We start from the raw sequence: 18,411 nt of genomic DNA, 5'->3' as shown, positions 1-18,411 counted from the left end.
TGTGTTATTAGCTAAAAGAAGAAATTGTGACAACTGGTTGATGTTGACTAGATGTGTTATTAGCTAAAACCAGAAATTGTGAAAACTGGTTAATCTGATAAGATGTGTCATATACCTAAAACTAGAAATTGTAATATACAGATCATAATTTTATGGAATACAATTACTGCTTATTACTGTTTGACTAGGCTTGGCTTCTCTAGTGATTGTCAAGCAATGATAAAATATGAAAATATAACAAGACAATATATACATGTACACAACACACTCTTCTAATTACCTTGAAGGGAACCTAGCTTAATTAAGGTAATGTAATTATAAAAGTTTAATGCTAATAACAACATCCAATATGCATAAAGACCACTTTACCCGAAATTAACACAAACTGATTAATGGAGAACTTGTTGTGGAGTATTTACAATGATTTGATCAGGTTTCAATAATTACAACACCCTGTCCTTCTATTGCTAGTATTATTGCATAGTGCTTTAACATTTGGACTCTGTGGCAGGGGTTGGAGTTCAAGTGTTCAGCTACAGTTGCTGGTTGTTACTTTCGACTTGTGGTCATCGATCTATCTTTATATTTAATGGGCGTTTGGTCTCCCCAATGTACGAATTCCCAAAATTCCACTCTTTTTGATAAACATATCCCTTTGGTTGTAGTGTTTGTGTTGGATTTAGTTTTCCATTAGTTCTTAATATATCTTTGGTGTTGTTGCTTTTTGTGAAAGTTAAATCTATTTCTGGTTGTTGCATTAGTAGCCTTTTGATTTGGTAGGAGACTTTGCGTTGAAAGGAAGGAAGTTTCTGACTGGGGCAGTCATTTTTCAGTTTAGGTGCACTCGCTGGCAGGGTCTTATTGATGGTGTTTGTTACAAAATTCTCTGGATAGCCGTTGAAGTTTGTAAAGACATGTTTGAGATGATCAATTTCCAGATTATAGAAATAATGACAACTTATGGTTGTTGACCAGATGTGTTATTAGCCATAACCAGAAACTGGTTAATAGTTTTCTTCATAAGACCGGTTGGTGCTGCAAAGTAGGATGTTAAATTTCATTTTATTTTTATTTGTGACAACTGAAGATCCTAAAAACATTTCAGTTGTCAGAACAAAAAAAACCCAACAAAATAACAATTATCATTAAAAAAAGGTGATTTATTAAAACTCAACTTACATATATTTCACTGTAGATATTTATATAAACATATAGATTGTCTATGGCTAACACCATATAATTATATTAACTAAACTCCAAGGTTAATACTTGTTACTTTATCCCAAAAAATCTTAAAGGAGTAGTCCTAGATTTCAAAGTGTACCCGCTGAGAAAAATGGGTTTAAGAGAAATGCTGAATTGTATAGAAAAACCCCTAACAAATTCCAGAGTGGAAAATTAAAGTGTGTATTTCTTCTAAAAGTGCCACAGATTCAGACAGTTGTACAAGACTAGAATAAAATATATCTGGACAGCTCCTTTAATTTACTTTGCGGTTTACATTACTGCTCTTTATGTATGAACACCATCATTCCTTAACCACATGTTTGATTGCTGATAATCTGGATTTCATTAAAGGATTGTTTGACTCATCACTATCCAAATCTGGATTCCTTAATTTACATTCAAGAATATGCACATCAGTGCTGAAATATTTCAACCAGGACTAGTAAAGTATACGGAACTAGAATTCAAATTTGACTAGACATAAAATTAGCAAAAGCCAAACTAAAATCGAATTCAGATTTCTTCAGATTTATTTCAATCGAACACACATATATTCAAATTTTTCACCAAAGCGAAATCCTATAAATTGCAACTTTGTATTAACAAAAACCTATCTTTGGTTTGTACAGATTTTTTAAATTGTAAATTGTAAAATCCTGTCCAAAAATTCATTTTTGCTTTTTAAAATCTATACTATCAACCTGTGCATATTACAAGGACTGATAATTTGTGGTAATGAGTGAGGAGGACAGCAAGTTTCAATATAAATTTTTTATCATCTGCTTAATAACTTGCTACCAAGGAAAATTGTACTCCAATAAATGGTAGCATTGAATGACCTTGGTAAATAGTAAAACTTTATATGATCATAGGTGCAATATAACATATTAAATATGTAAGTAATAAAAATAAAAAGAACTAGTGAACTGAAACTGAATGAGTGTTTTCTAACACCAGTTAGAATGATATTTTTTGGCTGCGCTTAAACATGCACTATGCAAGAGCTGAAATCTGCTTATTGCAGGTTTTTCTTTAGGCCTGAAATTAGACAATGATATCAACTCTCGATGCCATCTTATGTGTCCAATTTTCATTAGATTTGAATCCAATCAGCTGTTCAACGCCCAATGATGATTAACCGCATCAATGGATAATCAAGACTTTCTTTATTATCATGGCAACAATGACAATCAAGGCTACAGTATTTTTAAAATGAAGTTTTCTTGGCTCCGAGTGAAGTAATTTGACTGAAAGTTTCAGCATGTCCCCTTTTCATCATCTTATTTTTTAACTATTATAGTGAGAACTCCCAACACTTTATCTAATCTCCCATAATGTATCTCTAATGACAAAAATTTTCTAATACCAGTTAGAAAGAAGTTTTTTGGCTGCACTTGATGTAAAGAAAATTAGGTAACCATGATCTGTGAATAAACATGAAAACATGTTCTACTAATACTAACATACATGTAATTTGCAAATGAAAGAGTCACTACCACTTTCAACAAAACAAAACAAAAATTAAAATAAACCTAATTAATTTTACTTAATGTCATGTTAAGAATAATTCTGTACTAACCACCAATGGTTTACGTGGAGTAAAGCAATGATGAACTCTTTGAAAACCACTATAGGCTATCAAATATAATGTATATGCCAGGTTATAAATCTTAAAACATTTATGTCTAAGCGACAGATTGGCCTGCATTCTAATTTGAATACCCCAGAGGATGTAACTGTACTGCCTATATAAATATTACAAATGTTTTAAATGATAAATGACTTATAAACTGGTTACATAAAGTAATAAAGCAAAATAAATGGTATTGGAGGTATACATATAAATATATAACTTTGCAAAATTAAAAAATAAAAATAACATCTTTCACTCCACAAATTCCAATAACATGAGTCACAACAAACATTTATTTTGTAAAGCTTAAGTTTACAAGTCAATATGGATTCAACAAATTCAAACATATAAGGACACATACTATAACAAATACACGAGCATATTCATTGTTTACTTTATGTAACCTGTTCCATGCGGAAAGCATCCTTGACAAAATCAATTACATTGTATACAGTCTTGTCAAGCATGTTGCTTGTGGATTACTATATATTGATTATTTTGGAAGATTACTTACTGTCTATCCTACTAGTATCACTGAGATCCATCCATGCCTACCTGCACTGTACTCACAATTTTGGATTTTATTTCATTTTTTGGGAAAATTGATAACTTAACATAATTTGACATTATTACTATTTCATATTGTTTGCTACAAGCGAACATAACTAAAAAAAGCTATAATGTGATTGCATTTTACAAACTGTGCACATATATTTGAATGACAATTTTATATTGTAAAAGGGGGGATCACTACACAGAGTAATCATTCGGTTAAATATGGTTTTCTGATTTGATTCTGGTGAACACAACAAATATCATTCCTTATATGATACCTAAAAATAGACTAACATTCCTTATGATAACTAAATATACATTATAACATTTCTTAGGATAACTAAATATACACGAAAAATACATAATAACATATCATAATAGTGATGATTTCAAATATAATTCTTAATGAAATGCTTAATTAAAACAGATATGTGGAACAAAATGACCCTGAGATAAAATGATACTTTCGTTTGAAGGAATTTTGGCCAATAAATTGAAAGTCCTCCAATTAAATAAGCAATAAATGAGTTACTAAGTATAGATCAATTGTAATAAGAACTATGACAACAACTGTTTTTCTTTACACAATAGTTGAAACATTCATCATTAAATTCCTGCTGCTTTTTGTGGGGTTTTTTTGTGGGTAATCAAAGTTTTAAAACCTTAGCATGTCTACTTCATTCTGTTTTTGTTTTGACACATCTAAATGTATGTTTTTTTGCTTATATATAAAAATTCTCTATATTATTTGTATTTGATATACATGTACTATATTTAGTAACACATTTATAACATATGTGTATCAGTTTTACTAACAATGATGATGATATGTCCATACAAAAAATATATTCTGGTACTCAAACAACTCTTTCTAAAAATCAGATGTGAGGTGGAAGTTTTTACCTTTTTTGTTTTTATTTTTTCAAAATATCTACAGGGCTAAATAACCTCTCAAAATCACTGCTTTATGAGGCACTCATTTATCTCATCACGTTGATTGTATGACTATTCAGTACAAATTATGATTTTAAATAACATGTATCAAGGTTGTATAATTGATAATTGAGCCTACTGTACATTTACAGATTCATTTGAATTTTTTACATAGTTACATCTGGTAATCAGAAAAACAAAACATATATGTGTGGTAATTAATAAGACTGTTTTCATTTTTTAAAATAAAAACTGGTCATTCATCTTTTTTTAAGTGATGAGGAAGTATCTGAGAACCAGAGTATTTTTCTTATATGGCCTAAAATAACTAGGAATGACTGATGTGGTGACTAGATTGTTTTTGTGAGTATTTAATGATAATTAAACATTAGCGCTTACACCAAGCTAAGCAACTATTTTTTATTAGGATAATAAAGATTGCTAAAATGTTTCCTTTGAATCTTGTAATGTCTTTTGCAAGTTTCCAACTTCAAAATAGCATTCCAATCATGTTACAAGTCATATTTTAAGTCAGGAATGTGTAATTACAATAAAAACGTCATGGTTCACATGCTTTAAATTGATTTTTAAAAATATCTGTTCATACATTAAAGTAAAGGTGTCCTTTTTAGGTTAAGCGAGAAATACATTTAAAATATATTCATACATATAAATATTATCTTCACACTTGAAAAGTACCACAACATTAACACTTTAGTACCAGAGCTTAAACTTATTACTGCTATAAAAATAGCCCCCAAAATTAACCACACTTTCTGAAGTAGGGTTATAGCCACTGATCTTTTAATGATACTCCATGAGTGATGAAAAATGTGGTTGCCCTAGAAACATGATCTCAAAACATGATCATGGAAATTAGTTCTTATTACTGCTGAATTGTGGAGTTCCAGGCCAAACTCTGTGCCCATAGACCTCCATGTTAGGGAATACAATGCATCCAAGGATGGATAAGTATAAATATTTTAGTTAGTTTCCATGGATTATTTTTGGGGAGGGGGTGTGTGGGTAGGGGCTTCATTACTTACTTGATGCTAAATGTGCTTTGTGAACAGTGAAATGAATAATAGAACTGTGTACTGTGTTAACAGAATAGAGAAAACTGTGTTAACAGAATCGAGAAAACTGTGTTAACAGAATAGAGAGTACTGCATGAATAAATAAGCCATCATACTAAGGTCCACAAATTTTAAGGATGTAAAGCAGTCCAATTTTTAAAGACTTTTTGTTCTATCAGAGACCACAGAATATCCCTGTAAGTCTAATAAATCAGCACTATATACCAAGAGCAGATTACGTTGTAGTACTTCCACAATTATCAAGATAATTTTGATATGTTACGTTTCATTATCGCATTCCTTCAAAGTAATATATACATCAATAAAATAAAAATTACCACTTTAGGTTGAGATGATCTCAATAATATCATTACAAAAACATTACTAAACTACAGTAAAGAAGAAACAGGCGTACATAAACTATTTTAACAAATAACAATTTAAACAGAAATGTAAAGACGCAGGAATTCCTGTAAAACAATTAAAAAAAAAAGATACATTGTATATTTAGGATTTCCGACTTAGCCGCGCATAATTTGATTTACTCAAATATCATATGTAATCAATTATTTATATGTAGTTTGACTAAGTCATGAATATGATGCAACTAAAAACAGTTTTAATATCAAATGTTGGCCACTATCTCTATTTTGACTAAAGCCATGGATATGTTACACACAAATGAAATAGTAATATCATATTTAGACCACTATCTATATTCTCAGTCATGCATATGCTGCAATTAAATATACTATATGTATATTCTGACATAGCTATGGATATATATATATGGATATATATATGTACTGCATATAATAGTGTATCTTTTATATAGATTACATAGTGGACTACATATGATATTACAGTTCTATATAAGTATGACATATAGTGGACTACATATGATATTACAGTTCTATATAAGTATGACATATAGTGGACTACATATGATATTACAGTTCTGTATAAGTATGACATATATATATATATATATATATATATATATATATATATATATATATATATATATATATATATATATATATATATATATATATATATCTCATATGTAGTCCACTATGTAATCTATATAAAAGATACACTAATATATGCAGTACAACAATAAAATAAAACATAATTTTAGTTTTTAAAGCCAAAATTATATCAATATGCAGTTAAAAACATTAAAGTAGTGTATTTGATATAACAATCGCTTGACTCCATCAAGCACCCACCAACAGTTTTTCTTGAATTTATAATAAGTAACAAAACTGTACATTGCTTTCCTAATTTCCATGTAAAGTAAATCTAAAACAAAATGTGGTTCTGGGGTTTTCTGTTCTATTGCAGCATAATAAGTTCCTACTTTTTATCATTTTTGTAAGGCCAGGTCGATAACAAATTAGTCTGATTAACAAAAAGAATGTATATTATTGAACCTATGGTAGAAATCCTTGATATTATTCATACACTCACTTACATGCATAGTTGCCTAAAAAAAACAAAGATTGGAATCTTTCTTGACCATTTTCTAAACTCTTTTGAGGGGGGCTTTGATATGTTTTCAATATCTTTGACCTTTAACTTTTTGCTATCACGGGAATTTATTTTCATATCTTTGAAATTTTGAGTAAAGAAAACAGAAATAAAAACATCAAAAATGATATGTGCTAAATTCTTTAGATAAAGACTAACTATCCCTAAAAACATGGAAAGTAAAATATTCTAGTATATACAATTAAAGACTGGTTTTTTTTCTATTTTAGGAAAAAGATAAATATTTGGGGGTGGGGTCCATTTCAGAAAAGTATAGTTTCTGTTTTTGACATATATAATATTATGCAGTTACTGACATCGATTAAAATGATTAACTAACAAAATCTAGATAACTATTTCATTTATAAACATTGAAATTTATGAAACTTTATCGGAAGAATGCAATTGTATGTTTGTTGTAAAGTAGGGTAAATATTCCACTCAACGACAGAATGAGACCATCATGGCCGAAAAATACAATGCATGCAGTTTGCCTAATAAATGATCTGTTGATTGTCAATTGTTAGTGAATAGTGTTAAACGAGAGATACAAAAACATCTGACAAGAACTCTTGACTGATATTTTTATGTTTTCACCAATTGTTATTGTTTTCAAAAATGTGTTCCCATGGAATTCAGTTTCAAAATTATATCAAAGTATTTGAAAATCATAAGCCCTAACAATTGTCAAGGAAATAATTATTCATTAAACCCTTGCTAAATATATCCTGAAGAAAAAGTTCTTCAATGAATGCAATGAGATTCTGTAAGAAATCATAACAAACTATAAAATATCAATCAACACGCATCTTTCTTTCACATACCACTGTATACTGGGACTGACATTTTCACTGTCATAATCACATTTAACAATGGTTTCACTTAAACGTAGGTAGATTATAAAAACTATAACCAGGCCGTCCTTGTACAGCAAAACAGATTATTACCAAATGATATACTGGAAAAAAAGAAGAAAATGTTGTAATTAAGATTGATATAGTTTGTATCCAACATGGCACTGTGTAGTGGTCATGCCAGAAAGAAACTCAACCCACCATTAGTCAAGGATATTTTTTCTTTGTAGGTAATGAAACATTTATAATACACTAAAATCTGATTAAGAGTACCGTAACAACTCATTTTAATGATTTTCTGATAATTACTTAAAGGAGAACTATTGGAGATTAGATAAAGAGTTGACAGTTCTCGCTATAATAGTTAAAAAAAATAGATAACGTAAACAGAATATGCTGAAAATTTCAGTTAAACTGCTCCACTCTGAACCGAGATATTAGCTTTTGAAGTTTAGGCTAGCCTCAATCATCATTACTAAAATCGGTACGATAAAAACAAAGTCTTGATTATCCATTTTTACGTTTAATTATTTTTCAAAAAATGTATTCCAATGCACTAAATATCGCAGGCTAGCGATGGCATCGAGAGTTAATTATGGTCTGGATAGGTTAATTAATGTCTAATTAATAATTTAGATAACATTTCAGGCCTAAAGAAAGACCTGCAATAGGAAGATTTAGCTCTTGCATAATGTATGTTTAAAAGTAATTATCAGAAAATCATTAGAATTTGTTTGACTTCTAGTTGATGGAGTTAGCTGTTCAAGTTATCAAAATTCATTGAAAATCAATATACTTGTTCATCTCAAGACCTTAAACTCTGCGTATCAATCTAAAGTCAATCGAATGATCACTATGCCTGTAGAGCATCTGCAATATTTTTCGTAGTAATCAAGGGCCATAACTCTGGCAGTAATTATTGGAAATCCTTGAACCTCCACAATTTTTTAAGCCTGGTCTCCACTCAAAAGTAATGCCCATGGAGCTATAATGGAAGTGTGTCCAACTATTTTGTCGGAATGAAATTAAACAGGCCTAGTGTACAAATTGGTAGGACACATGAAAGGCATTGCACAGATATTTGGTAAAACATTTGAAAAACTTTGACATCTGATGCCAGGTCTAGAGATAATATATTTAGAAGAAACTTACCACCAGGTATAAAACAGATCAATCCTATTACAAAGAAAACAAGGCAATGGATACCTGAAATTAAAATATTATGAACATTAAATTTTTTAATCAAATCAGATTTATCATTGCCACTTTAATTCTGCTAACACATGATCCACTTCGGGTCTCCAGCTTTGGGGGGAAACCGGAAAAAACCCACAAGGTTGGACAGGCGGGCTAACTCCCTGTCACATACAAGTGTGGAATCAGAACCACACCACTGGAATCAATGACATATCTTATGATCTAAAGTGCACCTGTAAACCCTTTCAGTCACCCACCCCACATTAATGATGATTAATTGAGAGTAAAACAATATTTGGGATTTCTAAACATAATTGATGGCTACAGGTAAGTATCTAAAAAAAAGCCTAGTGTTATGGCAGGACTTTCTTCACACTTCAATCCCTTGGTAATATCACAATAGAATTTATTCCTGGGCTGTGCTGTACTGAGTACTGTATGAGCTATATCAAGACATTTTCAGGTATGACTTAGAATACACAAAGGATCCAATTGTTCATTTTGGAGTTTTAACAGAATAATATATGAACAATGAGAAGAAAAAAAAACAAAACATTTTATTTGTGGTTTCATGCCAATCTGCTATCAATTAATGTTCTATATCACCTGGAAAAATATAGAATGTTTGTTACAAATAAATAAAACTTATTCAACAACTAATATTAACTAAATTTACCTCTGTTGGAAGAAGCTAATATTCCTACTCCAGATATTATAAGGGCTGAAAAATTAAAATAAATCAAATTTAAATATCTTATGATCGATATCATTTATGCCACTAACTTTGACATTTTCAATTATCTGTGAAATTTTGCACAAGGAGACATTCCTCACAACACCGGCCGTGGTGAATTGACTAAATCTCGTGTTGATAAACGAGAGGATGGTTTATTTTTAGCAACACTGACACGCACCACGTGTTAGGGTTGGGTTTGGTCCAAAAATTCGGGTTTCGTCCATTCAAAGTGAGGAATGTCTTTCCGTGGACCAAGCTTTATATGTGATATTCTGTTGAGCAATTAGTGCACTGTCTATTAATATTTTAGATAACTGAGTCTTCTACCTATTATATAGTCAGTATCATTTTGCCTCTTAGTCTTAGTTTGACAGATGTCAGCATGGGCTATTGGGAAAACTTTCTATGCTTCAAGTTGTTAGCTATGAAAACAAAATTACCTTTCTTAAATGTTTATGTTTTATAATTCAACGTATCCATTAATACCATGCACATTTAAACAGTGAATAATACATAAAAAATATATAATCAAAGAAGTAGTATCCTGAGCTATAAAAAGATTATGCATACCCGGCCTTGTCCATGACACCTGTCACTACATGTACTTACATTAAGAGATATTATTATACTTACCTATACCTATAATGGTTAAAGCTATAGAACCCACGACTAACCGCCAATTTTCTCGTACTTTAGGGTGTCGTAACCAACTGAAAATAATCATAAATAATAATGTGAACAAAGAGGGTGGGGGGAAACTTTAGGACAAAATCTTAACGTTGAGCCATCCATTGCAAAAGTTCTTAAAGTGTGAATCCATTTTGATTCAAATACTTCCCAAATGACATATTTTTGTCACTATCGGGATTAGTCTTGAAAAAACTCAATTATTTATTAGTCTATTTTAGTAGTCATACATCAGTACAGTGACTATAGTAACTGGGTTAGAAATACAAAATTTTGAAAAGGAAGCAGCAACACCGGTGTCTGATACTAACATATATTAAATAGTTTAAAATATTTAAATATCATGAATCTTATAATTATAGGAGGGGTTTACCCATGGTTATGTGAGTGCTATAAATTTGAATTTGTGCATGATTTTTGTACATTTATTTTACACTTTTGTATATTCTATGCTGTTGTCTAAAGATGTTTTGATGCAATAAAGGTTTATTCTATTCCACAGTGGCTGAGTCAGATGTTGGCCCGCTAACCTGGAGGTTCGATCCCAGTATTTGCTGAGAAAGCTCATCAGGATTTTCCGGCGTGGTTGTGCCTTGTCAGTGGTGTAGGACGAGGGTCTGGCAAGACACAACATATAGTCATTTGGATGGAATTAAAAATAGAGGTCCTGTGCACACATGGGTGTGCAAGTAAAAGAACATATGGCAGTTGGAATTTGATATAAGAGTAGGGCATAGCGCCGCTGTCCGGGCAAAATTTCCTTTATAGCATACTGTATGGCATATGCCCGTCTTCATTAGACATTAAACCCCATTTCTTTTATTTTTCAATTTTGAAAGAATAAAAAAGTTTGTCACTTTTACCTGTCATAGCTTCCAAAAGACTTTGTTGAGACAATAGTTTCACTTGACCATGTTGTAGCTAATGAATGACTGGATGTAGCACCATGTAGACCAGGATAAAAACTACTACTAGAAATAAAACATACAGTATAGGGTCTTTGATGAACAAACTATTCTAAATGGCTATACTTGGATTAAAAGATAACAATAAGATGTGATGGTAGATACCCAAACAAAGATTTCCATAATCCACTTTTAAAATTCGGAACATATCAATTAAGAGTTACAAGGTGTAATTTCCTGGATAAACAATTCAGTAATTGTGTATCCATAAAATTGTACCTTGTAAAATTCAAGCCTTAGTAATATCACTTTTCTCTATGGAACAGTAGATGTAGCTGCCATGGTAAATTTCTAGCATATGAAATATAAATGATTAAGAACATACTGTTTTGATTTTCTATCTTCTTTCTTGATAAGTGGTGCATTTTGACCATGATGAATCTGAAAAATACAAATATATCCAAGAGACTGCATATATGGCAGGATTGGGGATACTTAGCGATTGAACATTCCGGAATTGAATTCTCTCAATCTCAAAAGTAGTGACGATTGAGTGAAAAGGTGGAGGTGTTGACTGAATAAGTAAATATTTCAACCAACCATGACAGCTGAAATAGATTTGTTTAATTGGTTCACGACTCTACTCAAACAATTTCTACTGTCAGGACTGACAAGAAAGCTATGTCAATTGCAATTCTGTTAATTCAGGACGTTCTAGTCTGACAATTGAGTATCCTCTGTGTCTACAAAAAAATAATATAATATGTTTCTTGCTACCCTCAGTTCTGTGGTCTGTAAAGGGTGTTGTCTCCCCGATTACGGGACATTTCAGACTTTCAGACTCAAATATAGCCTTGGAAAGGTGACATTTCGGTCTCGTGTAGGCGACATTCCGGACATTGGATTAACTTGAAAGGAAAGGTTAAACACAATCGTCAAATAAATTTATTTTATAAAAATAACATGCAGATGAAATTTACCGTTCGTCATCAAGTACAGCATGTGGAACAAACACTGTATAGGCCTCTTAATGAAGGAACGGCAATTTCCAATGTTGAATGTTTACGCAAATAACGTTTTATTTCTTTATATGTATAGTATATTTGTATACTAAATATAAAATAAGTAACTGATGAATTTAATGGCAACGATCAAAGAGGGATAATTAAAGCCGATTTACCGATAATCATGATGTTATTGTAGGATGTGCAAAGAAATATCATTAAACAGTTTTGGTGAGTTACTGTCAAGTTCAAAAGTCACCGATTAAACAAAACAAAAGACAACTAGCAGTATTAATCTTTTATTAACAGTCTCAACAACCGTGATTAATTAATTTAAAGATCATCAAGTTCAGTAGTCCCTTGTTTGCTTGCCCCCCAATGGTCCCGACTCTGGCTACAGGCCTGCTCATGAGCACATCCGTCATTATCAACAACAATAAGATTAATTTAATAATTTATATTTTTAAATTTTACAATACATCCGTCATAGGCCTACACAGCTATAGTCCTATAGTATAGCCTGTTTTTAACAAGATGATAAAAAATATATTCTATTCAATACACACCTATTACAAATGTTAATTTTTTTTTATAACTTCTAAATAAATAAAGAACATTATTTTTTAAAAAAAATTAATAAATATATTTATTAGAATGGGGTAGTTTTTATTCAACCTGAAATTCTTGAAGTGGAATGCTTCCACCACCACTACCATTTACATCTTCAATGCCGTCTGGAAAATTTGGTATCTCTTTTGGCCTTATCTTTGGGCCCCTGGCTGAAGAAGAATCAGATGTAGCCCCATAAAGTTTTATTTTATCCTCTTCATCAGAATCAAAGGCATCATCGATGCTGTAATCTGCATTTGTCATTTTGCATTTTGCAAAATATTATGATTCTGAAATAATAGTCGCTTACATCCTCTATTAAACCTAAAGGGAGATAACTAAAAATGTTTATTGTTTTAAGGGACCTTCTCATTCTACTTTCAGTTAACAGAAGCCACACGAACACACGCTTATCATCATGCCGAGTTTTTATTTGATCACAAACCTGTCTAAAGGAAAAATACCTGCAGATTTTCTAACTCAAGCGTCAACGCTGATTGCAACGGCCCTTGGGAAGCCCGAATCGGTAAGTAGAGCAAATTAAAGGCGTCTAGAATTTTACCCGAAACATAATTATAGTAAGATTCTTACAGACAGGGGCTAATTTTTATTATTAAGGTATCAGTTGGTTTAGATACAAAGTGGAACCGCTGATTGACGAAAAACAAATGAAATTGGGGTTTAATTGAATGTTTTGCTTTTCTGCACCATGAGACAGGGGTGGCGTCATTACTGTGCTGTATTACGGCGACAGAAAATGGTCGCAGAATGCGTCAAGATCGCCATAATTTTAACCGTGGTGGAGACGCCAGTTACCCTGTTGTGCGTGGTCTCCATGGTCGCAAATGATCGCCGAGTAGGCTATGTTCAAAGCAAACGCCAATAAGGTTCTGCTGACACGGAAAACTGTGAGAACGTAGAGTTTTTCAAGTTTGTAATTTCTTGGGACATTTTATCGCTCTGATTAACGTTTGCCGGCGACCTTGTGCATTTTCTGGTCGCCGTACGGTTGCAGCAGTGCACTAAGGACGCCACCCCGGTCTGGCGGGGGCATAAGAAAAAGAAATGAAATGGGGTTTAACGTCCCAGTGAGTATAAGAAGTTGGATCGCTAACCTGGAGGTCCCGTGTACTGTCCCGGTGATGGCCGAGCAAGTTCATCGGGATTGCTTGTCAGTGACGGAGGGACAGCGTATAGTTGTACAGATGGGACGAAAAAACCGAGATCCCATATGCACATTGGAGTTCACGTAAGAGATCCCCTCACAGTTGGAATTCGGTGTATCCGCTTTCTTACAAGCCTTGTTTCAGGGCAGGGGCGGATTGGGCCGGTCGAACAAAAAATGAAAAAAATAATTTTGTCAAATTCGTCTAAAAAAACTTTTTCTGCTGAACATTAAATGTGTGGGGGGGGGGGGATTTGACCGGCCATGCAGCGATGATGATCATGTTGTATGTGGCCGGTGGCTATAACGGGCCGCCACGCCATCACTGGAGTCTGGAATGGGCTGGTATAATAGACTTTCTGGGCCGGGTGCGCTGGGTGTGGGCCGGAATTCGGAATCCTGCAATGGGGATTCCGAATTCCATCCGAAAATTTTATCGGATTCACCCGACACTGTCGCCCGCAAATTTACTAATTATCAAGTCACCTGCACCCTGTTTGTGGGGATACGCAAGAAACGTCTGACGATGGTTCGTAACTCCGAAAAAAATTAAATTTTAAGGCCTCAGCAAAATTTGATGATAGCTGGTCTCCTGGCTGAATATGAGGGCGAGACGATTTCCTGAGGCTGGTGTTAAACATTCCTTGATATTTTTATTAACTCGTTATTTTCAGAGATGAAAATACAGAATTGGGATGTCGGGACTGGCCTTATACTCGAATATTCATTATCTGAACTAATGCTATGTAGTGTGTCAAATGTTCATAAGTTCGGAGTCAAGGTAAAATAATTTACCTGAAACAAAAAATCCAAAATTCAAAAAGCAGCTTTCACGAATTTCACTTTCGTCACTCTGTACCAATTTGTCTCGTGGCCTACCATCATAGGAGGAATCAACTAGCGCTCCCGACAACAAAAATGGGACATTTTTCAATGAAAATATTCCTACTTATTCAATATTCCTAACTAATCAAATGGTCAAAATATTCTCAACTAGTCCCATTTTTTAACCAGTTAAATTCTCTTGACTCTTGACGATACAATGATAATACGATAATTAATAATATGACGATATGATAATTTCACAGGGTGATGGTTGTAAATTACTTGCAGGTCGGGGTTTTGGCCTAAATTAATCCATTTATGAGATATATTATTTGACAGTGATTATAATCAGATATGCCACCAAATCGCATATTTGGGGTTCATTTTTTAAAATTTCCCAAGTGGCCGCTCCGACACGGGAGCCCGGGCCGGCTCCCGGCCCCAATCCGCCCCTGTTTCAGGGTCTTAATTTCTCCCCGCCCCCGGGTCGAAAGCTGACACTGCTTCCACTAGCACTCTGCTCGATAGAATTAAGGTGATGTCTGACATATTAAATGAACATGCCTGGATATTTTCTTTAGACTATAGAGTATACCTGATAAACTCCGCCTCTGATATTTTATATGATCATCTGTAATCAGAAATACAAAGTTCAATTGTAACCTACATCAATCAACAGGCAAACATGACCTGGTGCATTGGTTAAATTAGTGAGAAATAAACGCATACTATTCAGGCGCCCATAAGAAGATAAATAATAAAATGGGTCATTCTTTGTCGGGGTGTAAAGAGATAGCTCGGTAACTAGTCAATACAGGCCAGTCATCATGACACAGCAGTCAGTTTATGCAGGCGCGAATAAAGACAGGGAAATGTGAGCGGGGGAGGGCACTTTGGCTTTTCTATCTGTTATTTGTTGAGGTTGGGGACGATCCTTGTCTGCACTACAATAGAGACGTCTTTCGGGATTAACACTGTTCACACTATTCTAAATCATTCCTCATTTATTTATCCGTTTTATAGCTTTCCTGCAATACTACATTTTCCACACACTGATCAGCAGTGAATAATCGCTAGGCCGCTACAATCACTGATAAGGATGACATCGATGCGACTTAATGAGCCACAAATATTAACTTTTTTCCTCCGAAAACCCGGGACGAGGTATCCACCTACTTGTCATCAAATTCCAATTGTCAGTAAGGATTACTCTTAAGAACCCCGTTTTTGTCCCATTCGAACGACTATATACTTTTTCTCTCGCTTTCCAGCTACACCAACAAGGGAAACCAGATTGAAAAATCCTGACACCGTTTGGGTAGTATAGAAATCAGAATGTCACTAACTGTTTTAAAGTAATATGTAACGTGTTTTATTTTAAAGTCAAGTTTGCCGTGATAATTTTTGCGGAAATGTCCCTAGAAAACGTGTACAGTTTGATTTGCTTCCCCCGTTCTCATTTCACTTCATTTTGGTTATATTATAGTATGTAACAGTACGTGTTGAACCGGATGCTCAGATGATATTTGGAGGGTCAAACGATCCATGTGGTACGGCCGAACTCGGCAGTATTGGTAGATTAGGCATTGAAGAAAATAAGGTTTTGGCAAAGACGATTGGAGAGTTTTTAGAAAAACAACTGGGCTTAAAACAAAACAGGTATATTGTCTATAGTTTATAGACTTCCACGTTTAATGTGGACTTATATCGTTGTCATTGTCGAGATTCCGCTCACAATTTATTGTGATCACTCTTCGGGTCAAAGCTCTTCAAGAACTTTTATACGCCCACATCTATGCGTGGACGTTGTCGTCACCCTGTCTATCGGTCTGTTCGTCAACAATAATTGGCATGTGAACGCGATAAAGTCTAGAGTTTTTGTCTGATTGTTTTCAAATTTGATGCGAAGCATCGTGGTCATAAGAGGAAAAACTCTATCGATTTTCATTCCGGAGTTATGCCCAGTTTCCGACGGGTTCTTTTCATATTTTATATGTGGCATGAGAGGTCGAACCTCATATCCATTTTTAGCGTTCTGTGACTTTCTGTCCTCGGAGTTACGCGATAGAGGCTGTAGTTTTCTATGGATTCTTTTCAAATTTGGTGTGCAGCATTAAGGTCATGAGAGGACGAACCCTGTCGATATTCAGCGTTATCCAACTTTGCCGAAAATCTTGTGAACGCAAGAGGGTGGCTCCATTGGATCTTAAGGAAAACGCATTTCCGACCTCTATACAACTTTAGTTTTATATACAAAACTTAGTTGCGCACCAAACAATAGAGTTGGATGTCCCATTGGTTTAACTGTAGATCAGTTATTTGTCATGATCCCTGGTTTATACGTGATAAGTAGTGGGATCGCCTACCTGACTACATTTGAGGGTTCTTTATTCCATAGCCTCAGACCCACAAGCTAATTATTTAAATAATAAAATGTATCATAATATGTCAATCCCAAAATGATTAGACTAATATAGAATGGATGTGGAACCCAGCTTCTTTCTCACGCGTATCGACAGATGGTATTGTTTTGGGATACCCTGAAAATTGGAAATCTGACCAAACAGAACCTTGTTCTGACTTCAAGTGATTTTAAAATTTGTCTAACAATTGTTCTTAATGTAATGTAAGTGTCGAATAATATGTATATCATTACTAGTTTCTCTTCAATGTACTTGTCAGTTATCCAGTTCTTTATGCTTTTTGTACTCTCATTTTTTCAGAGTCTACATTCGCTTCACAGATATACCAAGAGCAGAACTGGGTTTTTCTGGCACTACGTTTGACGAACTTCTAGGAAAAAAGTGATGGATTTACTGATGTATAAAACAAACATTTATTTTTGATTTTGTACTAAAACCATGTTCTAGAAATATATATATGTATCGATCAGTTATGTTTTAAATTCCATTTTGAGAATAATCGAGGCAACAAAATCTTGACCTTATCAAAAAGAATTATCGCCCAGTGAGCAACCGGTCATTCTTGTCAAAATTGGTCGAGAAGGCGTCCATGGTCAGTTTTACCCAAAACATGAATCAGCATCCCCTCTGTCCTATCAGAGTGGGTATCGTGCTAATTACAGCACCGAGACTTTGGCGTTGAAGATTTTCATTGATAACATGAGACATCAGCTTTTATCTCTTTTCGTTGCGATTGACTTAAGTGTAGCTTTTGACATCATCAATCACCAGTTGCTTCTTGGTGTCTTGGAAAATTGCGTTGGCATGCGCGAAACAGCGGCAAAAAGAAGCCACTCTTATAATCTGGGTGATAACAGTTTCAAAGTCAAGATTGGAGATACATATTCAGATCCAGTGAATACAGTCATTCCGTCCCCAGGGCAGCATAAACAGATCTATCGTTTTTACATGCTACTCCGACCAGCACTTTACAGTATTTTTGGGTAATAATCTATACTGATGAACACAACATCTACGACTGTTTTAAAGCTGGTGATCATGCGTGCGAG

At 33.7% G+C, this 18,411-nt stretch overlaps 2 protein-coding genes across 3 annotated transcripts; one reads left to right on the top strand and one right to left on the bottom strand.

The window, feature by feature from the left end:
* Positions 1-6,538: 6,538 nt before the first annotated feature.
* LOC126823569 (transmembrane protein 134) lies at positions 6,539-13,250 on the bottom strand. 2 transcript variants are annotated; one of them, XM_050552478.2, is made up of 7 exons: positions 13,016-13,250; positions 11,722-11,777; positions 11,295-11,402; positions 10,378-10,454; positions 9,685-9,729; positions 8,964-9,017; positions 6,539-7,915 (listed from the first exon to the last, which is right to left on the bottom strand). In XM_050552478.2, the coding sequence occupies exons 1-7, from the start codon at positions 13,211-13,213 to the stop codon at positions 7,836-7,838; spliced, it is 618 nt and encodes a 205-aa protein (XP_050408435.1). In that variant the 5' UTR covers positions 13,214-13,250; the 3' UTR covers positions 6,539-7,835. The 2 variants fall into 2 exon arrangements, with proteins under 2 accessions (XP_050408435.1, XP_050408436.1); XM_050552479.2 differs by having other exon boundaries at positions 11,295-11,399.
* A 59-nt stretch (positions 13,251-13,309) lies between these two features.
* LOC126823548 (macrophage migration inhibitory factor) lies at positions 13,310-17,831 on the top strand. Its single transcript, XM_050552447.1, has 3 exons — positions 13,310-13,475; positions 16,426-16,598; positions 17,663-17,831. The coding sequence occupies exons 1-3, from the start codon at positions 13,368-13,370 to the stop codon at positions 17,745-17,747; spliced, it is 366 nt and encodes a 121-aa protein (XP_050408404.1). The 5' UTR covers positions 13,310-13,367; the 3' UTR covers positions 17,748-17,831.
* The last annotated feature ends 580 nt before the right edge of the window (positions 17,832-18,411 follow it).

This window comes from Patella vulgata, chromosome 6 (assembly GCF_932274485.2).
Source record: "Patella vulgata chromosome 6, xgPatVulg1.2, whole genome shotgun sequence".
In the NCBI taxonomy this organism is placed as follows: Eukaryota; Metazoa; Mollusca; class Gastropoda; family Patellidae; genus Patella; species Patella vulgata.
Note: the sequence above shows the minus strand (reverse complement) of the source record. Positions and strands in the feature narration are given on the sequence as shown.

Excerpts from the sequence above, each read along its gene's own strand:
- LOC126823569 (XM_050552478.2), bottom strand. The coding sequence starts at position 13,213 with ATGACAAATGCAGATTACAGCATCGATGATGCCTTTGATTCTGATGAA. Across the intron at positions 11,778-13,015 it reads TTCCACTTCAAGAATTTCAG|ATTCATCATGGTCAAAATGC; the intron begins GTTGAATAAAAA and ends TGTATTTTTCAG. Across the intron at positions 11,403-11,721 it reads GAAGATAGAAAATCAAAACA|TAGTAGTTTTTATCCTGGTC; the intron begins GTATGTTCTTAA and ends TTTTATTTCTAG.
- LOC126823548 (XM_050552447.1), top strand. The coding sequence starts at position 13,368 with ATGCCGAGTTTTTATTTGATCACAAACCTGTCTAAAGGAAAAATACCT. Across the intron at positions 13,476-16,425 it reads CCCTTGGGAAGCCCGAATCG|TATGTAACAGTACGTGTTGA; the intron begins GTAAGTAGAGCA and ends GTTATATTATAG. Across the intron at positions 16,599-17,662 it reads CTGGGCTTAAAACAAAACAG|AGTCTACATTCGCTTCACAG; the intron begins GTATATTGTCTA and ends TCATTTTTTCAG.